The sequence below is a fragment of the Rattus rattus genome, chromosome 1, assembly GCF_011064425.1.
Source record: "Rattus rattus isolate New Zealand chromosome 1, Rrattus_CSIRO_v1, whole genome shotgun sequence".
NCBI classification, from domain to species: Eukaryota; Metazoa; Chordata; class Mammalia; order Rodentia; family Muridae; genus Rattus; species Rattus rattus.
The window spans coordinates 232278745-232299325 of record NC_046154.1 but is presented as its reverse complement, the minus strand read 5'-3'; the positions used below and the strand labels follow the sequence as shown (position 1 = coordinate 232299325).

General features: G+C 46.2%; 1 protein-coding gene across 2 annotated transcripts in view; it reads right to left on the bottom strand.

Moving 5' to 3' along the window:
* Nucleotides 1-2035: 2035 nt before the first annotated feature.
* Tbc1d31 (TBC1 domain family member 31) overlaps nt 2036-20581 on the bottom strand; it is a 59880-nt gene continuing 41334 nt past the window's right edge. The window contains exons 12-22 of one of the 2 annotated variants that reach the window (XM_032915637.1): nt 19112-19245; nt 18429-18608; nt 17315-17547; nt 16706-16858; nt 14659-14794; nt 11984-12076; nt 9595-9735; nt 8366-8560; nt 6717-6837; nt 4275-4370; nt 2036-2368 (exon numbers count right to left, since the gene is read on the bottom strand). In XM_032915637.1, coding sequence (XP_032771528.1) covers nt 2235-2368; nt 4275-4370; nt 6717-6837; nt 8366-8560; nt 9595-9735; nt 11984-12076; nt 14659-14794; nt 16706-16858; nt 17315-17547; nt 18429-18608; nt 19112-19245 — 1616 coding nt within the window. In that variant the 3' untranslated portion in view covers nt 2036-2234. The remainder of the gene's footprint in view (nt 2369-4274; nt 4371-6716; nt 6838-8365; nt 8561-9594; nt 9736-11983; nt 12077-14658; nt 14795-16705; nt 16859-17314; nt 17548-18428; nt 18609-19111; nt 19246-20581) is intronic. The other variant, XM_032915644.1, reaches the window with a different exon arrangement.

The window sequence follows — 20581 nt, the reverse complement described above, 5'->3', positions numbered from 1 at the left end:
GTATACTGTCCCTCCCGCCCCCAACTCACGCTGGAGTGTAGCCAGATGTGGGCTTAGCCCAATAAGAAAGAGTTGGTGCCAGAGAGTTTTACAAACAGAGCACTGATCCAGAGGTTGCTCACACACTCAAGCGAGCCCCTGAGAAACTCTCGATGCAGCCAGAACATGAAACATTTCAGTCAAGTTCAATGTTTATTCAATGGTGGAGAGTTCACATTATTTATTTAAAAAGTAACAAACAAAACCAACCTGGGTAAGACTATGGACGCAGTGTTAAGAAGCAGGAAGAGATAATGGGAGATGCACTTTATATATTTGATTAAAGGTGAGAACCTTTGAGATGGCAATGCACAGCATGTGGCTATTTAGCTCAGAAAACAAGAGAATGCAATAGAAAACTGTGGAGAGAATCTCTTGCAACGTATGGAAGAATCACCTGTCAATAAAATGCCGTTGGCCTATTAGCTCAGGCAGGAAATAGGGAGGTGGGAGTTGTGGTACATTCTGGGATAGAGTCAGGTGAAACACTGAGGAATATGGTTGCACGAAACTGAAGGAGAGGTAACCAGGCATGTGGCATGACGTAGACTAGTCTAAACAGGGTAACTGAGTTAAAAACTAGCAGAAAACAAGCCAAAGCTACTGGCCAAGGCAATTATTCACAAATAATTCCATCTCAGTTATTTCTGGAACTTGTGCGAGGGTGGAAAAGCCCAAGGTTAGAAAACCATCTTCATTTGGGCAAGAATGCCTTTTGGGACAAGAATGGAAACTTTAAAGAGGTATTACATACAATTCTATGTCCAAGGTCACATATGAGTGCATGTGCGTGCATGCACACACACACACACACACACACACACACACACACACACACACACACACACACACGTAATTAGAGTAGGTCTAAATTCCAGTCAAAAAGGACCTAAATGGGATGGAGATGACCCAGCACCTAGGTGCACTTACTCTTGGAGAGCACTTGGGGTTGGTCCCAGCACTCACAGGACGGTTTACGACCACCTGCTAATTCTTGTTCCAAGGGATTTGACACCCTTTTCTGACCTCTTTGGGCTCCTGCATGCACAAACTCACACAGGCACACATAGGCACACAGATAAATCCTTTTCTTCTGAAGGACTTCAGAGATGGTGTTTGCAATACACAGCTGATGGTGGCAGCCAGAAACACGGCGTTTTAGAACTTGAATGCTTTTAGGTCTGCAGGTTCCTTTCCTAAGATACCCACCACCTTCTACATTCTATGTCCTCTATTTCTGTGGCAAAACACCAGCAAAGTCCTACATTGTAATCACTGAAAAGGGCCAGGCTGAGGAAGAACCCCTGAGAAACCAATATTTGCACCAAGACAGGTAGTATCTTGTAATTATGATTCAGTGGATAATATAGAGCGTTTTCCAGATGTATTTGGTCTACCACAAGATTCTTCTTAGTGACCCCGGAAAACAAAATTACTGCAAAGTACCACACAACTATCATATAACCGAGCACAGGGCTGGGACCTCAGATGCCTGTTGAATAATCTTCACAGGTCCTCAGGGACGAAGGGAGGCCCAGGCAGCGGAGGGGGAGGGGTAGTGGCAGCATAGTGGCTACTGTCAGTAGAGGGAGGACAAGCTGAGCCTGAGCCAGTGCTGTGACGGGTGGGGTCACAGCAAGAGGCCCAAAAGATCCGAAGCGCAGAGCACACGTCTGCCATTCAGACATTCTCACTTCTGCAGGCCTCTAGCCCAGTCCTGCTTGTTGCTGGAGTGAGGCCCCGTTTTTGTTTGAAGTCGCATTTGCCTATGCTGGGCATGTGAGTATGGCAGCACGAGCGCAGCTTGGTTCTCCCCTTCCAGCCCGTGGGCAGCCTGGGAACTCAGGTCATCGGGCGTGGCTTGCCCCTGTCCTCACGCAGCAGCCTCCTCCACCTGAGTCCTGTTGTTTACCTCTCCATTTATCTTTAAAATTAACCCCATCTCATCGGCTGAACTCTATGCAGTCTTTGTAAGCAAAGAAGACACCTCAGTCAAAATTTCCAAAAAGCTTTATTGTGAAATATTCTAGAAGCCCTTTACAAGCCAAAGCATTATAATTCAATAAAAACATAATTTTATAGATATATTTCTCTATACAAAAAGCTGATCTTTACAAAAATTAGAATAAATAATTGGAAAGTGAGTGCCACTGATTTAAAAAAGAGATCTCTGATTGCTTCATGGTGAATGCCTTCTATGTCACCAAAAGATGAGGGTGCGGACAGCTGCTCTGAGCCTGGGCTGTGAGTCTCCTGCGAAGATCTCGCACATTCTTGAGAAGATCGGATTCCGTGTGGTTCCATTCTGTTGGCTTATCTCTTGAAAAAACTGGAAAATAAAATTTATAGTTATTAGCAGCTCAGTTTTCTGATACTAATATAGTATTTACTTTCAATGAATAATCAATAACAAAACCAACAGATTAAAAACAAGTTTCTTGAGCAAAAAGCCAACCATATTACCCTGCCCTCTGTGCTTTCATTTCCCAGTCCAGGAGCTTCTGTTGCTGCTGCTGCTGTTGCTGAACTCAATGTCCGCAGAGAGCTCGCACACTGTATGCGTAAGTCAGACACTGTATGCGTAAGTCAGACACTGTATGCGTAAGTCAGACACTGTATGCGTAAGTCAGACACTGTATGCGTAAGTCAGACACTGTATGTGTAAGTCAGACACTGTATGTGTAAGTTACACACTGTATGTGTCAGACACTGTATGCGTAAGTCAGACACTGTATGTAAGTAATGCCGTCAGACACTGTAATACACTGTAAGTCAGACACTGTATGTAAGTCAGACACATGAACGCGTAAGTCAGACACTGTCGTAAGTCAGACACGTATAAATAAGTCAGACAGGGAGGACAGACAGACTGTGTAAGTCAGACACTGTATGGAGTTACACACTGTATGTGTCACACTCCACAGACCACGTTCCCTCAGATACTGGGAGAGGAGGGACAGCTCGGTCGTGAGCACACTCCACAGCCACGTCCCTCAGATACTGGACAGCTGTCGTGCAGGGCAGTCCAGCTCAGCACTGAAGTAACTTGCTGCTGGAGTTTACACTGCTCCATCCCGATGGGAACACTGGGAGGGAGGGAGTACCGCTCCATATTTAAATGGCTTCAGCTTCTGAAGATGAGTTCCGTCCCCCCAATACAGGCAGCCATTACACTTTCATTTCAAACAACGGGAGCTCGGCGGTGATGCGCAGATTATCTGGGTGTGCACCGCTCCAGGTGTGTGTGTTGGGGGTGGGGGTGGGGCTGGGGGTCCCTGCTGCAGGCTGGAGACCCAGGGCCGCGCCAGCTGCCTGAGTGAGACAGTGGACCTTGTCTACCAAAGCAAAATATTTAAGTCTGAAGAAAGGACAAGGCTTACTTAGCCTTCTGCCATAGAACATCAGATGCAGCTTCACATGATACTGGTATCTCATGATTTGTTATTAGTCACAGTTCTTGTCTTCTAGGGATCTGTATAAAAGGTTGTTCTTCTAAGAGAGCTCAAAAGTCTCTCCAAAAATCAAATTTTGCCTTATCTAGACAACAGCTTTATTGGAAAGCCAGTTAAAAGTCTACAGATTTTCTTGTCCTCTCCTTATCAGATTTTAAAAATTATATATGTATAATACATATATGTATAAATATATATGTATATAATACATACATAATTTTTGGTTTTGGGTTTTTGTTTTTCTTTTTTCTTTTTGGTGATAACCCAGGCCCCACACTGGGCCTCTTCATACACCAGGCTGCTCAGACTGGCTGGGCCTCGATCTGTCTTCTCAGGCTCCCTAGTGGCTGGGATTATAGGCCTGAATATACGCTCACCCTCCAGCCCCTTTTCTGAGTTACTGATTCTACTGGGATAGGATGAGTTCCTTAAGGGCCAACTCATGATCTGAGCCCTATCCTGGGCCGAAAGTTCCCTACACAGCCATCAGGCAGCCTGCTGAGCTCCTTCAGGGGGTGGGGTGGGGAGTGTTGCAGCCGTGTGACCAGTCCAGGCAGTGTCTACGCTTGCTGAAGACATGGAGTCGTCTGGCCCGTGTCTGAGGCTGCTCCTGTCCTGAGTTCCCCAGCAGAGCTGCGAGGTTCCCACTGCCCCATTCTAGACTTCCTCCCGCCACTGCCCCAGGAAACAAACCATGTGCTCTACCTCCTGTTAGTCTCCACTCTGCTGAAATATTGTGAAATGTAAAGTAACAGGTGGAGTCTTCCATATTTACCAACTTACTCTGTGTCGAGGACTCCATGTCGGAAACATCGTTTAATCGTAAGGTTTGAGGCAAGCAGGTTGAGTCCATGTGTTGCTTTTGTAACCAAGGCACTTCTGCTCATGAAGAGGAGAGAAAAAAGATGTGTGAGCAGAAACCCTTTAGTACGGACAAACAGTGCTCGCTAACGCACACTTGCACGGACGGTTACCATCTCTTTCTTGTTTTGGGAAGAACACCGCTGCCATCAGCAGACGTGGAATCAGTGTCAAGGACAGAGAACCGCCCAGAAGCTGTGCTAACGCTTAAGAGCGTCCTTAGCTAAAACAAAAGCCAGTGAATAGTCAGGAAATAGACGCCAGGCGCCAGAAGCATGGCTTGGTGGGAGAGCAATTGCCTGGCACACACAGGCTTCTGGTTCCCAATACCAAATGAGCAGATTAGGCAACGTCACCGAGAAGCAGTGTGAGTGTGTCAGAGGCCTAGGGTGGTATGGCTAAGTGGGTTACCATGGCACAGACCAGGTGAATCAGAAGCAGGAACCCCGATCACGGTAATGAGCACAGCAGCAAAACCCCAGGAGCCCTTCTGCTCAGTAGCTGCACTCCTCCCTGTGACACCCTCACAGGGCTGGTGAGAAGCTTGGCAGGTCAAGGCACTTGCTGCCGACTCGACCACTAGAGTCATTCCCTGGAACAGCACAGTGGATGGCGAGAACCCTCTTATGGCCATGCTGGGTCCCCCTGCACGCCATCATGTTCACCTGTCCCAAGTGATATCTTTCTCCTAAGCCCTCACCCTTCTTCCTTCAGCATGTAGTATTCTGAAACCTGGCCCAAGGGCTCCTTCTGGCCACAATGTTCCCAACGTCACCTTTTATTTCCTGTGACTCTGTGGTGGGGGAGAGTGTGCACACACACTTAGTGATCAGGAGTCAGCACACCCACCCACCGCCCTCAGGAGCTGCCTCTCCTTCCCCTGGGAGTTCTGAGGAGTAAACTTAGGTCATCGGGGACATGTGGACAACACTTTTACTGGCTGCGCCGTCTTGTTGGCTCCCACTGTCTTTAATCTCTGAGGCGTTGTCCTATTGATATAGCTTTGTGTTTCATGGCTTTCCTTTCATTGGAGGCAGATACTCGTGTAGTGCAGGCTGGCCCTGAACTTCTGAAGCTCTTGCCTCTAGCTCCCAAAGTGCTAGCATTGTAGGAGTGTGCCTCCACATTTGGCCTGTTCATCTTTTTAAAGTGAGTAATCCGATGTTATCGATACATCAGAAGTTATTGTAACCATCGTCACTGACTTTAGAACACTTAGTAGTGTTTCCCCAGCACTTTCTGACGACCACTCATCTCTCCTCTCAGTACAATTGTGCCAGGCCTGACTACTTCACACGGATGGGCTCACAGTGCATATACAACCCTTCATGTCTGGCTTCTGCAACAAGACAGGTTTCCAAGGTCAAGTATTCTGAAGCACGGAACATTCTATTTGTAACAGAAGACCATTTCCCTGTGTGGACACAGACATCCTCTCTCGCCTCACGTTTCACTATGCAGCTCAGACCGACCTGAACCTCCCCACACCCTCAGCTTCCTGAGTGCTTGCTTTACAGGTACAGGTGCCGAGCCTGAACACATGCTCTGCTGTTCACTGTACGAGGCAAACTGGAGCCTGAGGGAAGTACATACGAGGGAGGCTGCTGTTAAAAGGTAACACTCATACACTATAAAGAGACTGGCGGAGGAAATGCAGTAAAGAGGACTAACTTCCCCAGGCCTTACTCTGCTTTAGGATGCTAAATTACAATTTCCATCTAAAGTTACACTTGTCCGTCTGTCTGCCTGTCTGTCTCTTATCTATTTCGTGCCTGTGTGTGCGGAGGAGGACTGTGGAGTGAGTTCCTCTTCCATCGCAGGGATCCTGGGAATTCTACCTAGGCTGTGAGGCACGGCACCAGGGGCCTTTACCCACTGACTCACCTCAACCAGTCCGACAGAGTTCCGACTTTTCAGGTGAATGGTTGTAGGCCTTATCCTACGTAAGCTCGGTGCTGGAAGGCCCTGTGCTGCTGGACACACTGCTGCTCTGGGGCCGACTGCTTGGCAAAGCATAATCCTTACTAAAGTCAGAGTAGTTCTTAGGGAACAAGGCAGACTCCAGACCAAGAGCACCAAAGACCACAGTCACGTGGACGAAGGCAGTCCCGGGGGCGTTAGAGGTCCCTTCACTCACTGCCTGGTGAGGTCTGTGCTGGGACTGAGCTTGGGTTTCTCGTATGTGAGGCAAGCATTCTATGGCTAAACTCTGTCCCCAGCTACGTCTGCAGTCTCCCATCCATCCCTTGTACATCTCACCCCCAACATAATCTGAATGAAAGTAACAGAAGACAGCTGTGGAGTTTATTCGCGGTAACAGAGTGTTAAGGAATCTGTAACAGTGCAGACCCTGTGGACACTCACCTTCATGTTCCAAGGCTGCATTTGTCTCCTGCCCTAACAACCACTTTCTGGAGGCATTTGAAAGGGCAGAGGCTTTCTTTTCTGATTGCAAATGGAATTCCTTCTCTCTGGCTTCCTTCCACTGTATGCACATGGGACAGAAAGACCGTTAGAAACTGAAAACAGACGGCTCGGGCAGAGCGGCTCCTCCATTTTCCTCTGCCTCTCTCTTCATAGGATGACGCACACAGGCCTTGTGTGGTGCTGTGGATTTGGGGTGCGATGTAAGAACCCAGGGCAGAGGCAGGTCTTGTTAGCATATGAAGCACGAACCTGAGTTTGGTCAGCTCTGCCCAACAAGCAGCAATTGTTTCCCAGGTTCCAGGACTCATCAGACTCAGCTAACTTCCCAGCAATGGGAGGGAGTTCATTTCCCTTTAATGTGAATGCTGTGCCTCCACTACGAAGACTAGAAAAGTCAGAGACCTCTTCGCTTTGCTCTGCGACACACAGCAATCAATCAAAGGCTAGTGATTCCCACTGGGCCCAGCCTTCCCCCTATAAAATGAGGAAATTCATCTTAAATGAGTTCAGGGGATGACTAAGTAGTGAACTTAGGACATCCAGAAATGCTACACAGAAACACACAGACTAATTTTGTGATTAAAACGCCAATTCATCAAATACCAACTTTAAAGAATCTCACAATCTGAGGTCAAAGGACAGCAGAGATCATTTCCCCTCTACTTATTGGGGCACAGTCTCCTGCTTTCCCAAGACCATACGACAGGAGAGGCAGCTTTAGAACTCAGGACGGTGGACACAATGGATTGTGCAGGAGACACTCAGTGCACCCTCAAGTCGTTATTTTACCTCAAGTAAATCTCACCAAAGTCTACAGTCAGTTGACACGGGGCCAGTAATCCCTGTCTTGAAGGGCGGGCTCCCCACAGTGTTCCTATAGCTAATAATGTCAGCATTCTGGGTACTACCCCACACCTCAACCTTCTTTCCTGTCCTTAATAAAGGGCTACAAGGCAGGTTCCCTCATCGGGGTGAGGAGGAAGGTGAACCTGGGTCAGGGCAGTGAGGTGCTAGCTTCCAGGAGGGCACTGATGTTGACTACCTAAAGCCTGGACCTCCCAGGTCAGCAGAGTCCTGGAAGGTCACTTTGCTAAGGCTCTGGAGCTGCTGGGTCAGCCAGGAGATACCAGCTGTGACTCCAGCATCTCTGAGTGAGTGACAGGGGGATAAAGGATGAAGGTCATGCAGCAGGGCACAGAGCGGGAAAGTGAGCGCAATGACAGCATCAGCCCGCCTCATCCTCCTTACAGCTATGCTACTCTGGGTCTGCCTACTACTGGCTACAGTGTCTACCATTTAAATTCTCTCTACATTTTTAAGTATTATAGCAGTACTATATCATCAAGTTAACAAGAACAAACCCAGAAGTCAGTAAGCTGAGACATAACAATACAAACCAGGAAGTAGAACTTACATTTGTAAGCAGTGTCAGGATTGGACGATGTTCCTGAATAGCACCCATTACATTTGAGTCATTTAATGGGTTAGAGTGCCTGCTTGTGTTTGTAAGGCCCTGGGTCCGTTCAGGCCGGCATGGGAAGAGGTTAGCTTATCACACTAGCCAGCAGTCTGTAGGCTTGCCTTACCTTCTTAGCCTCCTCCTCCATCATTGCATCTAACACTTGGATTTCTTTCTGTCTGTTCTTGCGGAGGAGAGTGGCGACCTCGTAGTAGCCCTCGCTGCGCTGTCGATCCTCACGATTCTGCTTATGTAAAGTCTGAATCTGCCAGTCGGCATTCAGACAGGCTTGTTCCGCCTTTGCCAAATTGTCCTCCATCACCTAAGAAAAAGTAAATTCCAGAAAGATGCGGCCATCTACCTACTGTATCCAAGGATCTACTTAGCCTTGGTGGTGTGGTCCCGTCACCAGGGTGTTTGGACAAACACCAATCAAGTCCATCACTTGAGCAGTTAGAGGTGTTGGGGGCGGGGGTGGGCAGGGTGCTGTGGGGACGTTCAAGGCCAGTTCAAGCTTGGGTGGTAACCAGACCCTCTCTTCACAATAGCAACACTAAGCTCCTGAAGTGACTGCTTCACAGCCTGCACTGAGAACTTCTAGGTGAGAGAAAGGACAAGACAACAGCTTCTGGTTTTAACACCTTGAGAAGTAGTTAGAAAGAAAAGCCCCCTTTCAGATGTATAGGAACCAGGGAAAGGAAACAAACTATGGTGTTTCGGAGGGGTCAGCTAAGAGACAGATGTCCCCATCAGTCCTCATTTCTAGACCAGTGCCAACCCGAGACACACCCACTAACATTATGTAAAGGGACAGCACAGACGTCCTTTCTGAACGCCTCTTGTCCCAGCTCAATCCACTTCAGTTAGCACTCCCGAAAGGGCAGTTCACAAGAAATGCAGAAAATAACTGGAAATATTTTCTTAAGGCCTCAGCAATATACAGTATTCTCAACTCTGCCGTGACCCCTGATTTCACGCCAGTGTTTCCAATCCCGAGCTACTGGATAAGGTGCCTTGGAAATTCCTGTACGCCTGGTAGAGCCCCGGGGTTCTGTGCCCTTTGTGCTGCCCGGGACAATTCCAGAGGACACAGGACTGAACAATGTGGACCTTATTCAGTTCTCCTGTGCTGTCTTCTATGCCTTACTGTCCTCTCACAGGGCATGTAAGCACATCACCGAGGCCGTCAGTACAGGAACGCAAAGCCCTGGGACATCTAAGGACCTAGACAAACGAATAAATGAGTCACGGCAACTTCAAACACTTTCAAATGTGTGCTCTCAGAGGTCCAGCCCGAAGCTCAGGCCATGTGTAAGCTCGCGCACGCCGCGTGAGCCAGGCTCGGCAGACTCTCACCCTCCGAGCCCTTCTGCTCCCCATCTGGCTGTTCTCCAGCAGCTTCTGGAACATGTGCTCTTCGAGAGCCACTTTCCGCCTATGCGCATCTGTGTCTTCTCGGATTCCCTTGGCAATGGCCTCCTGACTTGCAGTAATATCCTGTTGAACACAAACAGACTTTGCTTTGTTCAGTCCCAAGGACAACGTAACTTTCTCCTTGTCAAAGTGAAAAAGGGAACAGGGGTGGATGACTCTGCTGACCACCTCAGGGTCCCTGAAGTTACTGTATATACACCAAGAAGGGCAAACATGCTCAGAATCGACCTCTGAATTCTGGAAGTTAACAGAAGGTGTGTGGCACGCTGTGGAACATGTCTCAAGGGGAAGGCATCCATTCCTACCCCAGCCAGAAGCTCTCTAACAGCCTTTGGAGCCAGCAGCCTTGGCAGGACACCCTGTGTAAGGTGTGTGTGAGTCACGCTCTGAGTGCGCAGACCTGAGAGGGTCCCACAGTCTCTCTGGTTGTCAGTGAAATTTCACACAATCAGAAAGTGAAGTTGAGGCTGGATTGCAGGCTGCTCTGCTGAATGCTCAGCAAAGACCCAAAGCTCGTGGACCTACGGCATTTCATTGCTCAGCTATGGAAAAGAATGAAGCACTGACTTACGCTACAGCATGATGGACCTCGGAAACACTGCTAAGTGAAAGAAGCCACCCTCGGAGGACCGTATATATGCTGCATGCCTAGGAGACATCCAGGATAGGCAAATCCACAGACTGGGGCAACAGAGCAGTAGTGGCCAGGAGTAGGGAAATGGGACATGATGCTAACGGTACGGTAATGGGGCAGGTGGAGAGCAAACAACCTTCATAAGGTCTAAGGTACAAAGGCGGAACACAGACTGTGCCAGCTGACGCGCTGACCACTGAGGATACCAGCAGTTGTACTTTAGTTCAGTATCGGGCTGAGCCCAGGGCCTGTGTGTTCTATCAAGCGCTCCACCACTGCATGCAGCCCCCGAAGTTATTTCTTTTTCCTTTAAGATTTGTTTTAAATTGTGTGTATGTGTGAAGTGCAGGTGTCCTCAGACATCCTGGAGTTGGAGTTATAGATAGTTATGAGCCACCTGATACCTGACATGGCTGCTGGGAACTACACTCTGGTCCTCTGCAGGGTAGCACATGCTCTTAACCACTAAGCTTACTCAATGTTCAAACTACACGCTGACAATCCAGTCCCCAGGATTTACTTTATGTGCATGGACATTCTGCTTGCATGTATGCATGAGAACCATGTGTATACAATGCCCGAAGAGGCCAGAGAGGGAGCTGGGGTTACAGATAGTTGCGAGACCATGTGGGAGCCCTCAACCACTGTGCCACTGCTCAGGCCCCAGGACTTATTTCTTGATTTGGAGATTTTTAATTATTATTTTTCTAATGACCAATAAACAGCTTAATTACTTTTATAATTAGCTAAAAATATTTTAAATTATATGCAGAAAAGGTACATATATAAAGATGTTATTGCTAAAAGTTATAAATCACTTACATTTAAGGTTCAATATTTTTATTCACGTGTATGAGAGTTTTGCCTGCATGTATTCAAGTATACCACATGTGTACACACAGAGCCTGCAGAGGCCAGAAGAAGGCACTAGAGTACCCATCCTTCCACTCTGGTGGAGGTACAGCTGGTTTTTAGGTGTTGTGTATGTGCTGGGAATTGAACCTGTGGCCTTTTAACCACTCGGCTGTCTCTCCAGCCCAAACATTTAAGTTTAAATATGGTTCGGCTCTACAGCAGCTCCTGCTGATGTTAACCATGAACATCTACGGCCATCCAGAAGGAGAACTGCAAAATATTCTTTATAACAATGTTTTTCTCAATTAAAACCTTGCATTAACAGCTCTTTTCAATGATAAAATATGTAACTATCCATTTGCTGATTTAATTCCAGATAATTGTAATTTAAAGCATTTCCCATTTCTTGCTTTGTGTTCCTCCAATCCCAAAGGTTCAGGGAATCTGAACCACTCAGCATGAAGCACTTTAGATTTGGGAGGGTTCTGGATTCTGAGTACCATGCAGGGTGATAAAGTTCCCAACATGAGAGATTTCAGACTCACTGGGGTGTTCCCATCACTGTCATGCAAACGCAGGGGAGCTTGGCAAACAGGAAACGAGAGATCTTGAGGCAAAACTTGGGCTCAGGCTGGTACTGCGGAAGTGTGGCCATACTACTGGAGAGCCAGGAGTCCAAGCATTACAAACACGCACTCTGCCATTAGCTAAGTTCCACGCTATTCTGCTTAAAGGGTAAAGCACAAGGGGGTCCAGCCTTGACACAAGTCAGTGCAGGGTCTGAGGGGCAGCCCTGTCCTATTGGAGAGAGCTGCTTTCTACCTTTTCATAAAGCCGTTTCTGTGCTTCCAGCTCCAGCTGTCTCATTTCCAGGTCTTTGGCTGTGGCAGCAATTTCTTGATCTCTCATTTGTACCTACGGACAAAGCACAAACTGTCAAGGCCCCAAACCTCACAGCACAACTTTTAATAGATTTAGTGATCTTGCACCATGACATCCCACTACGAGCACTACAAAAACAGGCAGGAACCGGACTGAAAACTGACTAACTGGTGACACAGCAGTGCCCTCTTGGCATCCAGGGCTCATCTGGGTTAAGCGTATGTGTTTTAAACAGCAAGCACAGCTGCCATATGCCCATGGAGACAGACAGACTGACGAGCAGGTGGAGACAGACTGGCGAGCAGGTGGCAGCTCTTCCCTGTTACGGGAACCAGCTCCCAGTTAAAGAAAACCAGGCAACTGAAAGTTGGGCTGGAGACAAACAGTGTTTACTCTTACTAAAACAACGTGTGAGCTCCGTATACCTTGAAGCTTCCTGCGAGCTGTCTGACCTGTCTGTTCTGCTCTCGGCGTGGATGGTGTTTATCTGGAGCTCACTGTCCCCAAATGTAACTTTACTTGGGGCTCTCACTTTTGTAAGTCAGCGGTTGGGTGAGGCACTCTCCACAGAATCTTCCTAAGCGTTTGGATGCCTACAGACGTAGGTGTTGTTAGCGGTGAGGATGAGGTAAATCATGTGTTTTTGGAAAACAAAACAACAACCAATCAACCATCAGTCCCCATAGATTCTTCCAGCAAACACATAAGGACTGTTTGTATCATGGTCTCAGTCACTACTGAGTATTTATACTGTTGACAGACAATGCACTAGTAAATACTTGTAAGGAAAGAGGCCGTAAAGTGAGTGCCTGTAGGATGCAGACACACATCAAGGGATAAAATACATATGGTAACTGACCTTGAGGAAGCTATGGGGAAGCACTAGCTAAGGTGAGGTCTGAGTGTGAAGCCAGAGTCCTGGGGGCACAGAGAGGGGAGGCAAGGCTGGGCACACACCACCCTACTCTGTTGGGGGTCCAGGCACAGAGCCGATCTGATTATGAGTTTTCAGAGATAAGTAGCTATAAAAAACCCACATGAATGTGTGAGTATGTCCATAGTCATGTGCACATGTCCCTGCTGCAGGTGAGGCACTCAGAGCACAGCACTGGGCTGTGCAGAGGCCTCTCCACTGCTACTGAGAAGAATCAGGATGCCTTACTGTACGTCAAGAGGATCTGGGATAAAGATACCAGAGTTCTGAGCATGGATCACTTTTGGGAAAAAACACACACTCTTTGTTAAGAATACAAGGCTATTAACTTGATTCACTAGTGAGGTAATTTAAAAGAATTGTAGATTGTAAAAGCCAATTAAAATCAGTCTTAAACAAAGCAAGAAGTATTAAATTAAATCCTTTATAAGAGTTAAAAATTTAGTATTTTATCAAAACTGGATTTTAAGCTTCCAAAATTAATGCATAAATTTAATATAATACTAATGAGAATTCCAATTGAATGGGAGAGAGGATTCAGAAAAATAAAAGTATCTGTTGGGAATGTAAATATTGAGTCACTGAAGGGAAAGAGCAATGGGGCGATGAGGTGAGAGGCCCAGTACTGGACTCAGTGTGGACGGGAACAAAGCCAGGGAGAAGATGGGGTACACAGGCCTGTCCACGAGCAACAACCCTCGGCCAGCAAGGGACTCAACGGCCAGTACTGGACGGCCTGCCTTCCAGACAGAGGTAAGCTCGGTCCCTAGCTCAGCCCTACAGTCAGTTGTCAGACAGACCTTGGGCTGGCTAACCTTTTCTACCAAGCACCAGACAGCAAACACTTTAGGCCTTGAGAGTCACAGCCTTGTCAATAATTCTAAAATCAAGATATGACACTATTGACATTTTTAATAGGTACTAGGTAAAGACCAGCTGAAAATATTTACCACAGACAAGGAAGGGTTAATATCCCAACCACACACTGCGTGGCAGCCACCAGCTATGTGTGACTGTTGGGCAAAATGCAAATTTAAAGGTGAAACCAAAGCTGGCTGGTCAGGGTGGCGGGGGTGAGCCTGGAGATACTGCAAACTGAGACGAACCTGGATTTTATTTCTATTTTTAGGAAAAGGTTAATAACAGCGTTTCTGTGTGTTTCTGTAGGTGGAGGAATAACTATTTTTTATATTTTCTTAAGTTAATGTAAATTTCCATCTGCCGTCTACTTTTGTGTGCCATGGTTACTTTAACCGCTGCACTGGTGTTTGGGTCACTCGCAGTGACTGTTTACAGATGGTGCTATGCTGTGCGCTCAGGATAAAACCTGCTCAAGGCACCTATACTGTAGACACCTCAGCTTCAGAAATGAGGAGGCACAGAAGGGCCAGCTCTCTAGCTCCAGATGTTCTACACTGGAAATTCTTTTTATATTGACCACGTGTGGGTTTTTAAAATAGAGAAGAATATTTCCCCCCCCTCACAACTGATACCTGACAAATTTTACTTCTAAAGAAACAGACGTTAGGTTGACTACTTCTCTTGGGATAAGAACAGGTGCCTGTTACAGTACATAAAACCGAGGGAGCTGCTCAGTGTTCACCGTGGACTCCAGCATCTGACTTAATCTGATGGTGTTTGTTACATGAACCCAAAGATCTTATGATTAAAGCTGATGAACCTTTCTCTCAATTTCATCTTCCAGCCTGCGTAGCTCCATTTCACGTTGATCTTGCTGAAGCTTTAGCAAACGTCTTCTTGCAGCATCCTGTAAGTGTATTTCCTTTATCTCCAGTTCCCTTTTCACAGCAGCTAGCCTGAAAAACAAACCCTATCACTTTCCAACAGCCCTTTGATTTTTCCCACCGAGTCGCCTGTGCTGTTTGGGTACATTGTATCTACCACAACCCAGCTCTGATTCCAATACATAAACACAGTCAGTACTCAAGGGGTGGTGGTTAGCGCAGTGGCCATACCCTTTCAGATTTGACTTCCAACAGTCAGCTACTTTCCCAGTGCGGGGATGGAATCCAGGGGCCTCCTGCATGCAAGGCAGGAGTACTTACACCAGGCTGCAGCCCAGCTGTCAGAGCATTCCAATACAAGCAATGCTCTACTACAGGAGGAGGGTGACCACAAAACCACTATAATGGCATCAAACATGGTGCCCACATCCTTTACAGTTTTAGTGGAGACCATCAGTTCTAGAATTGCTTTAGACTGTGCAGAGAAATAAGAATCAATAAATGTACAGATTCAAAACATGGAGAGAAGACAGTCTCCCAAGCTGAATGTGGAGGCTCCCACGCTGTTTTCCCAGGGGGTTAACTGAAGTTTCCTCAGTACTAGGGAAGCCAGGGCAAGAGATTTCCTCCTTTGCCAAGGTTTAAAATTTTAAGACTTTATTGATTTAATGTATATGATGAGTGTTTGCCTGCGTGCGTGCGTGCGTGCGTACCCTGTGCATGCAGAAGTCATAAGAAGTCTTAGACCCCTACGAATTGGAGTTAGAGATGATTGTGATTGCCTTGTGGGTGGGTGCTGGGGTCCAAGCCCAGGTCCTCTATGAGAGCAGCAAATGCTTTTAACCACCGAGTCAAAGCCTCTTGTCAAAGATCTTGGTTATTTTTGCTTTGACACTGGGTCTCACTGTGTAACCCCAGCTGTCCTTGAACTCTGAGTTCAACATTCCGCATGCCTCTGCTTCTTAAGTGGTGGGATTAAAACAAAGCACCAACACATCTAGCATTGCCAAAGTTCTAAATGCACAAGGAGAGGAATGATTTAAGTTTTAATTTGTTGGATCAGAGCTAAATTTAAAACATACTTTTGAAAATCACATTGCACCAAGAGTGATTTTTCAACACTCTTATTACAAAGCACTTCTGCCTACCATAAATGATTTAAAAAAAAAAAAAAAGAGAGCGACAAGGTCTTACTCTGCAGCCCAGGCTGATCTAGGAGTCCATGATGAAGCAAGCCCAGATTAGCTTTAACAGCCTAACAGTCTGGGAGGCTGTTAGGATTACAGGCATGAATTATGCCTGGTGTAGAATGAATATTTCTAAACAATGTTTTTAAAAATATTAGAGCTCGTATTACTTCTGAAATTTCATGCCAAGGGACAATATTCAACATTCCTTTAAAATTAACTTTACTACATGGAAGATTTTTTTTCAGTGGCATATATGCTTTTTACTAATATACATATTTGCTTAATGGAAATTACACTGGGTAACTATATATGATGTTTTAAGTAAGAAAAGGGAAGGAAACAGAACTTATCTGACTTCCATTCTAGATTTCCACAACAGTAGACTGCACCTGTGTCCCTGCTGGGTCATGTGACTTGCTCCTGTGTCTCTGCTGGACCATGTGACCTGCACCTGTGTCTCTGCTGGGCCATGTGACCTGCACCTGTGTCTCTGCTGGGTCATGTGAACTGCACCTTTGTCTCTGCTGGGCCATGTGACCTGCACCTGTGTCTCTGCTGGGCCATGTGTGACTGCACCTGTGTCTCTGCTGGGTCATGTGAACTGCACCTGTGTCCCTGCTGGGTCATGTGACCTGCACCTGTGTCTCTGCTGGACCATGTGACCTGCACCTGTGTCTCTGCTGGGTCATGTGAACTGCACCTTTGTCTCTGCTGGGTCATGTGACCTGCACCTGTGTCTCTGATGGGTCATGTGGACTGCACCTGTGTCTCTGATGGGTCATGTGAACTGCACCTGTGTCTCTGCTGGGCCATCTTCTCCTCCTCTTGAAGAAGCATCTCTCTTCTTGTCTCCTCAGCTCTACGGAGCAGCTCTTGCTTCTGGTACCACGCCTCATCCTTAGCTCTCTGCTCATCCACTTCAGCTTGCATATTTTCAACTGTCTGCCTTAAGTAGACACAATGTTTACTATTATGAAAATGCAAACAAGAAGGTTCAAAACAACCAAGATACAAAATCTAGAACCTGGTGAAAGCTCAATATGTGACTTTATTTCCAGATAATCTTTAAAGACATCAGTTGCCTTCAAATTTGGATTTGATACATGTACTTTATAATTCAAACTGATAGCTCATTCAAAACTTTACTTGAGGTTGGAGAAAAAGCTCAGTTAAAGTTAAAAATCATGTGCTGTTCTTGCAGAGAATCAGGCTCGATTTCTAGCACCATTTCTGGCAGCTTATAACTACTTGTGATGACCCTCTGACCTGTCTGGGCATCTGCACACACATAGTGCACACAAGCCCATGCAGACACACTTCATACACTTAAGATAATCTAGAGAAAAAAAACTTTCTTACTTATACTGTTTCATTCTTTGAAGAATAATTATGCCATGATTACCTCTCTCTCAAGAAGTCCAGTTCATCGTTCCTTATCCTTTCCCGTTCCTTTGTCTGATAGTCCACAATGAACTTTGGATATTGATTAAATATAGGATACTGCCCTTTTGTTAGTGCAACAAAAGCATCCAGCATGCTATTTGGATGAATATCAGCAGGCGTGGTCTCCATGAGATGATAAACTTCTCTAATTACAACATTTAAGTCCAGGTTATTCCGATGGTGAAAAAAGTACTGTAAGAAAACTTGAAGTTCAAATCAAGGCTTACCAGCAAAGCCCACTGTTAATACCCGGAAGAAGCAGTAAGAATGAGTCCACATGAGATGCGGAGACACATGCTAGGGAAGGGAAGCGGCAACTGACCTAGAGGAAGTTATGGGCAAACACTAGCTAAGGTGAGGGCTGAGCTATGCAGCGAGTCCTGGGGGCACAGAGAGGGGAAGAAGACGCTCTGTGTGTGGGGGGGTGTCCAGTTACACAGCTGGGTCGCTTTTATGTTATTGTGTAATAGTTTATGCAAGCAGAATTGACTACAAATCCGGGACTAGCCTCAAGCCTGTGATCCTTCTGCCTCAGCTTTCCTCATGCTGACTTTACAGGTCACACATCTGCAACTCCAGCTCGGGAGGCAAAGGCAGAAGGACTGCCCTGAGCTTCATGCTGGCCTGTGCATCAGAGGGAGTTTGAAGCCTCCCTCTGGGCTACAAGACACAAAAACACAAAACCGGCCAAGCACAATGAAACTCCCAAGTAGTAGTCTACACACATTTCTAGACAATCACAGACCAGAGGGGACACTGATGAGATCATTCACAGAACAAGCAAGCAAGTGTTCAACAGTCTTTACAAAGGAAAAAATAAACAAAAAGCAGTTATAATACCTGCTTGCCAATAATCTACACAAGGTCAGGGATGTGGTCCAATTTTTTATCTCTTATATTTCTACCACCTAACATCAATGTCCAATGCAAGCAGGTTCTCAGCCAGGAATGTGCTCCTCAATGTAAACAACTGAGACTGGAGACTTCTTGCTTGGGATTTGCTGTGAGGCAAGCACGCTATACACTGTCTGTACATCAGCGCCGAGACCTTTCTCCTACAGATGGGCACTTACCTCAAAATCATCCTTAAGAGTGCAGTTGAGCAAAGGCGCTCTAGAACAGGTATTGTAGGCCACCACGGTCATCAGGAGGAAGGAAGGGTGACTGGAGAAGATATTATCGAACAACCGAAGCCACTCCTCTCTTGTCAGCACTTCGGAGAACAACGTTTCAAGGAGAGGCCAGGCATACACCTAAAGCAAACACGAAATGTTGGGACCACACCAGTATTCTAAGAGCCACAGCAGCACTGCCAGTTTAAGTTATGCAGCAACTATGCTATTAAGAGCACTACGTTAATTTGGACAGCACTTTGCTTCCCCACGGGCTAGAGACTAAACCAGGCCTAAGGCACACGAAGCCAGTGCTCTACCACTAAACTACATCCTCAGCTCCTACGTGGCCTCTTCGTGGACTTCCAGAAAGGCAACTTAATAAAGAACAGCAAATTGTTAAAAATTCAGAATGCGGGCAGGACAGCCCAGAAGCCCAGCTGTTTGCCATCAAGTGGATGACCTGAGTAGGCCCACAGATGGAGACTGCACACGCACACGCACACACGCACACACACACATTCCCACATGCACACAATAAATTAAAAATTATATTATTCATTGGGGAAATAGTGTTTTATCCACTCCAGAATCAATTTTAGCTCTCAAAATGAATGTTACTCTAAAGCCTTTCTATTTCTTACCTGGGAAGTTATATCACGGTCTATGAAGTGCTGTAGCAGTTCCTTGTCATGAAATGCCAAAACATTTTCTATCATAGTAAGAATATTGATGGGAGGATTGGGAAAGTACTCAAACCAATGTTGACACCAATTGACTACAGAGGGAAAAAGAAAATCTGTCTTTAAATACCTTTATTATTATAAAGGGATTTTCGACAGTCACATTCTGTGGCTGTCTATATGCATATATTCATATTCCCAGGCTAGTCTTAAATCTCTGATCCACCTATGTCAGCCTACCTAATTACATTGGGCCTTTTATCTTTAGTATTGTGGTTGGCCCTAAGGGCCTCGTTACATGCTAGGCACTGCCTATCCCTAAGCTACATCCCAGCTGATTTACTCATTTGCTCCTCTAGCTGCAGGTTTGAAGGCAGGTGTGAACCTGTGTTCTACCTGCCTCTGTCTCTGGACTAGCTGGGATTACAGGACTGTACCATCACACCCTATTAATCCTCTTTTCTTCTCAATATGCTTGTGAATAAAGAAGAGATAATATAACTTTTTAACTGCTAGAACATCAGGTTCCAGAACTCACACTGATGGTGGCTTTTCTCACCTCATTTAAACCTCTGCTGGGAATGTCCTCACAGGTATGCCCAGCAATTCGTCTCGATGATTTTAAGTCTGGTCAAGTTGACCATAAGGATAAATCACAACACACAGCCTTTCCTAAGAAAATCCCCTTCTTAATCAAAGACAGCAAAACAGGAGTCATCAGGAACCAGAAGGTCCAAACATGTTTGATTAGGAATGGTTTGGATTTTTGTGTGTGTGTATGTGTGTGTACATACATGCCTTTATTGGCACATTTCCAACCACTGCCCTGCTTAGCAATAAAGAAAATTTACCAATGTGGTGCTCCATTCTATAGATGGAGCCCTAGGTAGAATAAAAAAAAAAAAAGCACAAGAAATGGAAGGAATTTATCACAGTAACAGGAAAAGCTAGATTCCTCAATGTTATGACCTCCTATCTCAAATTAGCAACAGAAGTTTCATCAGCAGAATATTATATAGTTTATGAGCGCTATTAATTCATTTATTACTGTATAGTTAGACTTGAGTTAATAATTAAGCCAAAGGTAAAATCTGGCAAAGATTTCAACTTCTTTAAACTGCTGTTGTTAGTGTGAGTCACTTTACACAGTGAGTGACCGGGAGCACACTGTCCTAACCTCGCCTCAGAGCTTGGGGTCTCTGCCTCGGTCTCATCTGTGGAAGGGGACAGTCGTGGCTATAGCACAGGGTAGTGATGGAGGAAAAAGGAGCCAACAAAAGTGAACTGAGGACAATGTGCCATACAAACCGATCAGTTCTGTGAGCCTCAGGGGTGTGAGGGCAGCAGCCAGCACCTGGGCACGCACGGCAGGCACGGGCGGCAGGCACCGCTCACCACTGTTCAGCCCTGAAGCAGTCCCATGAAAAGCAC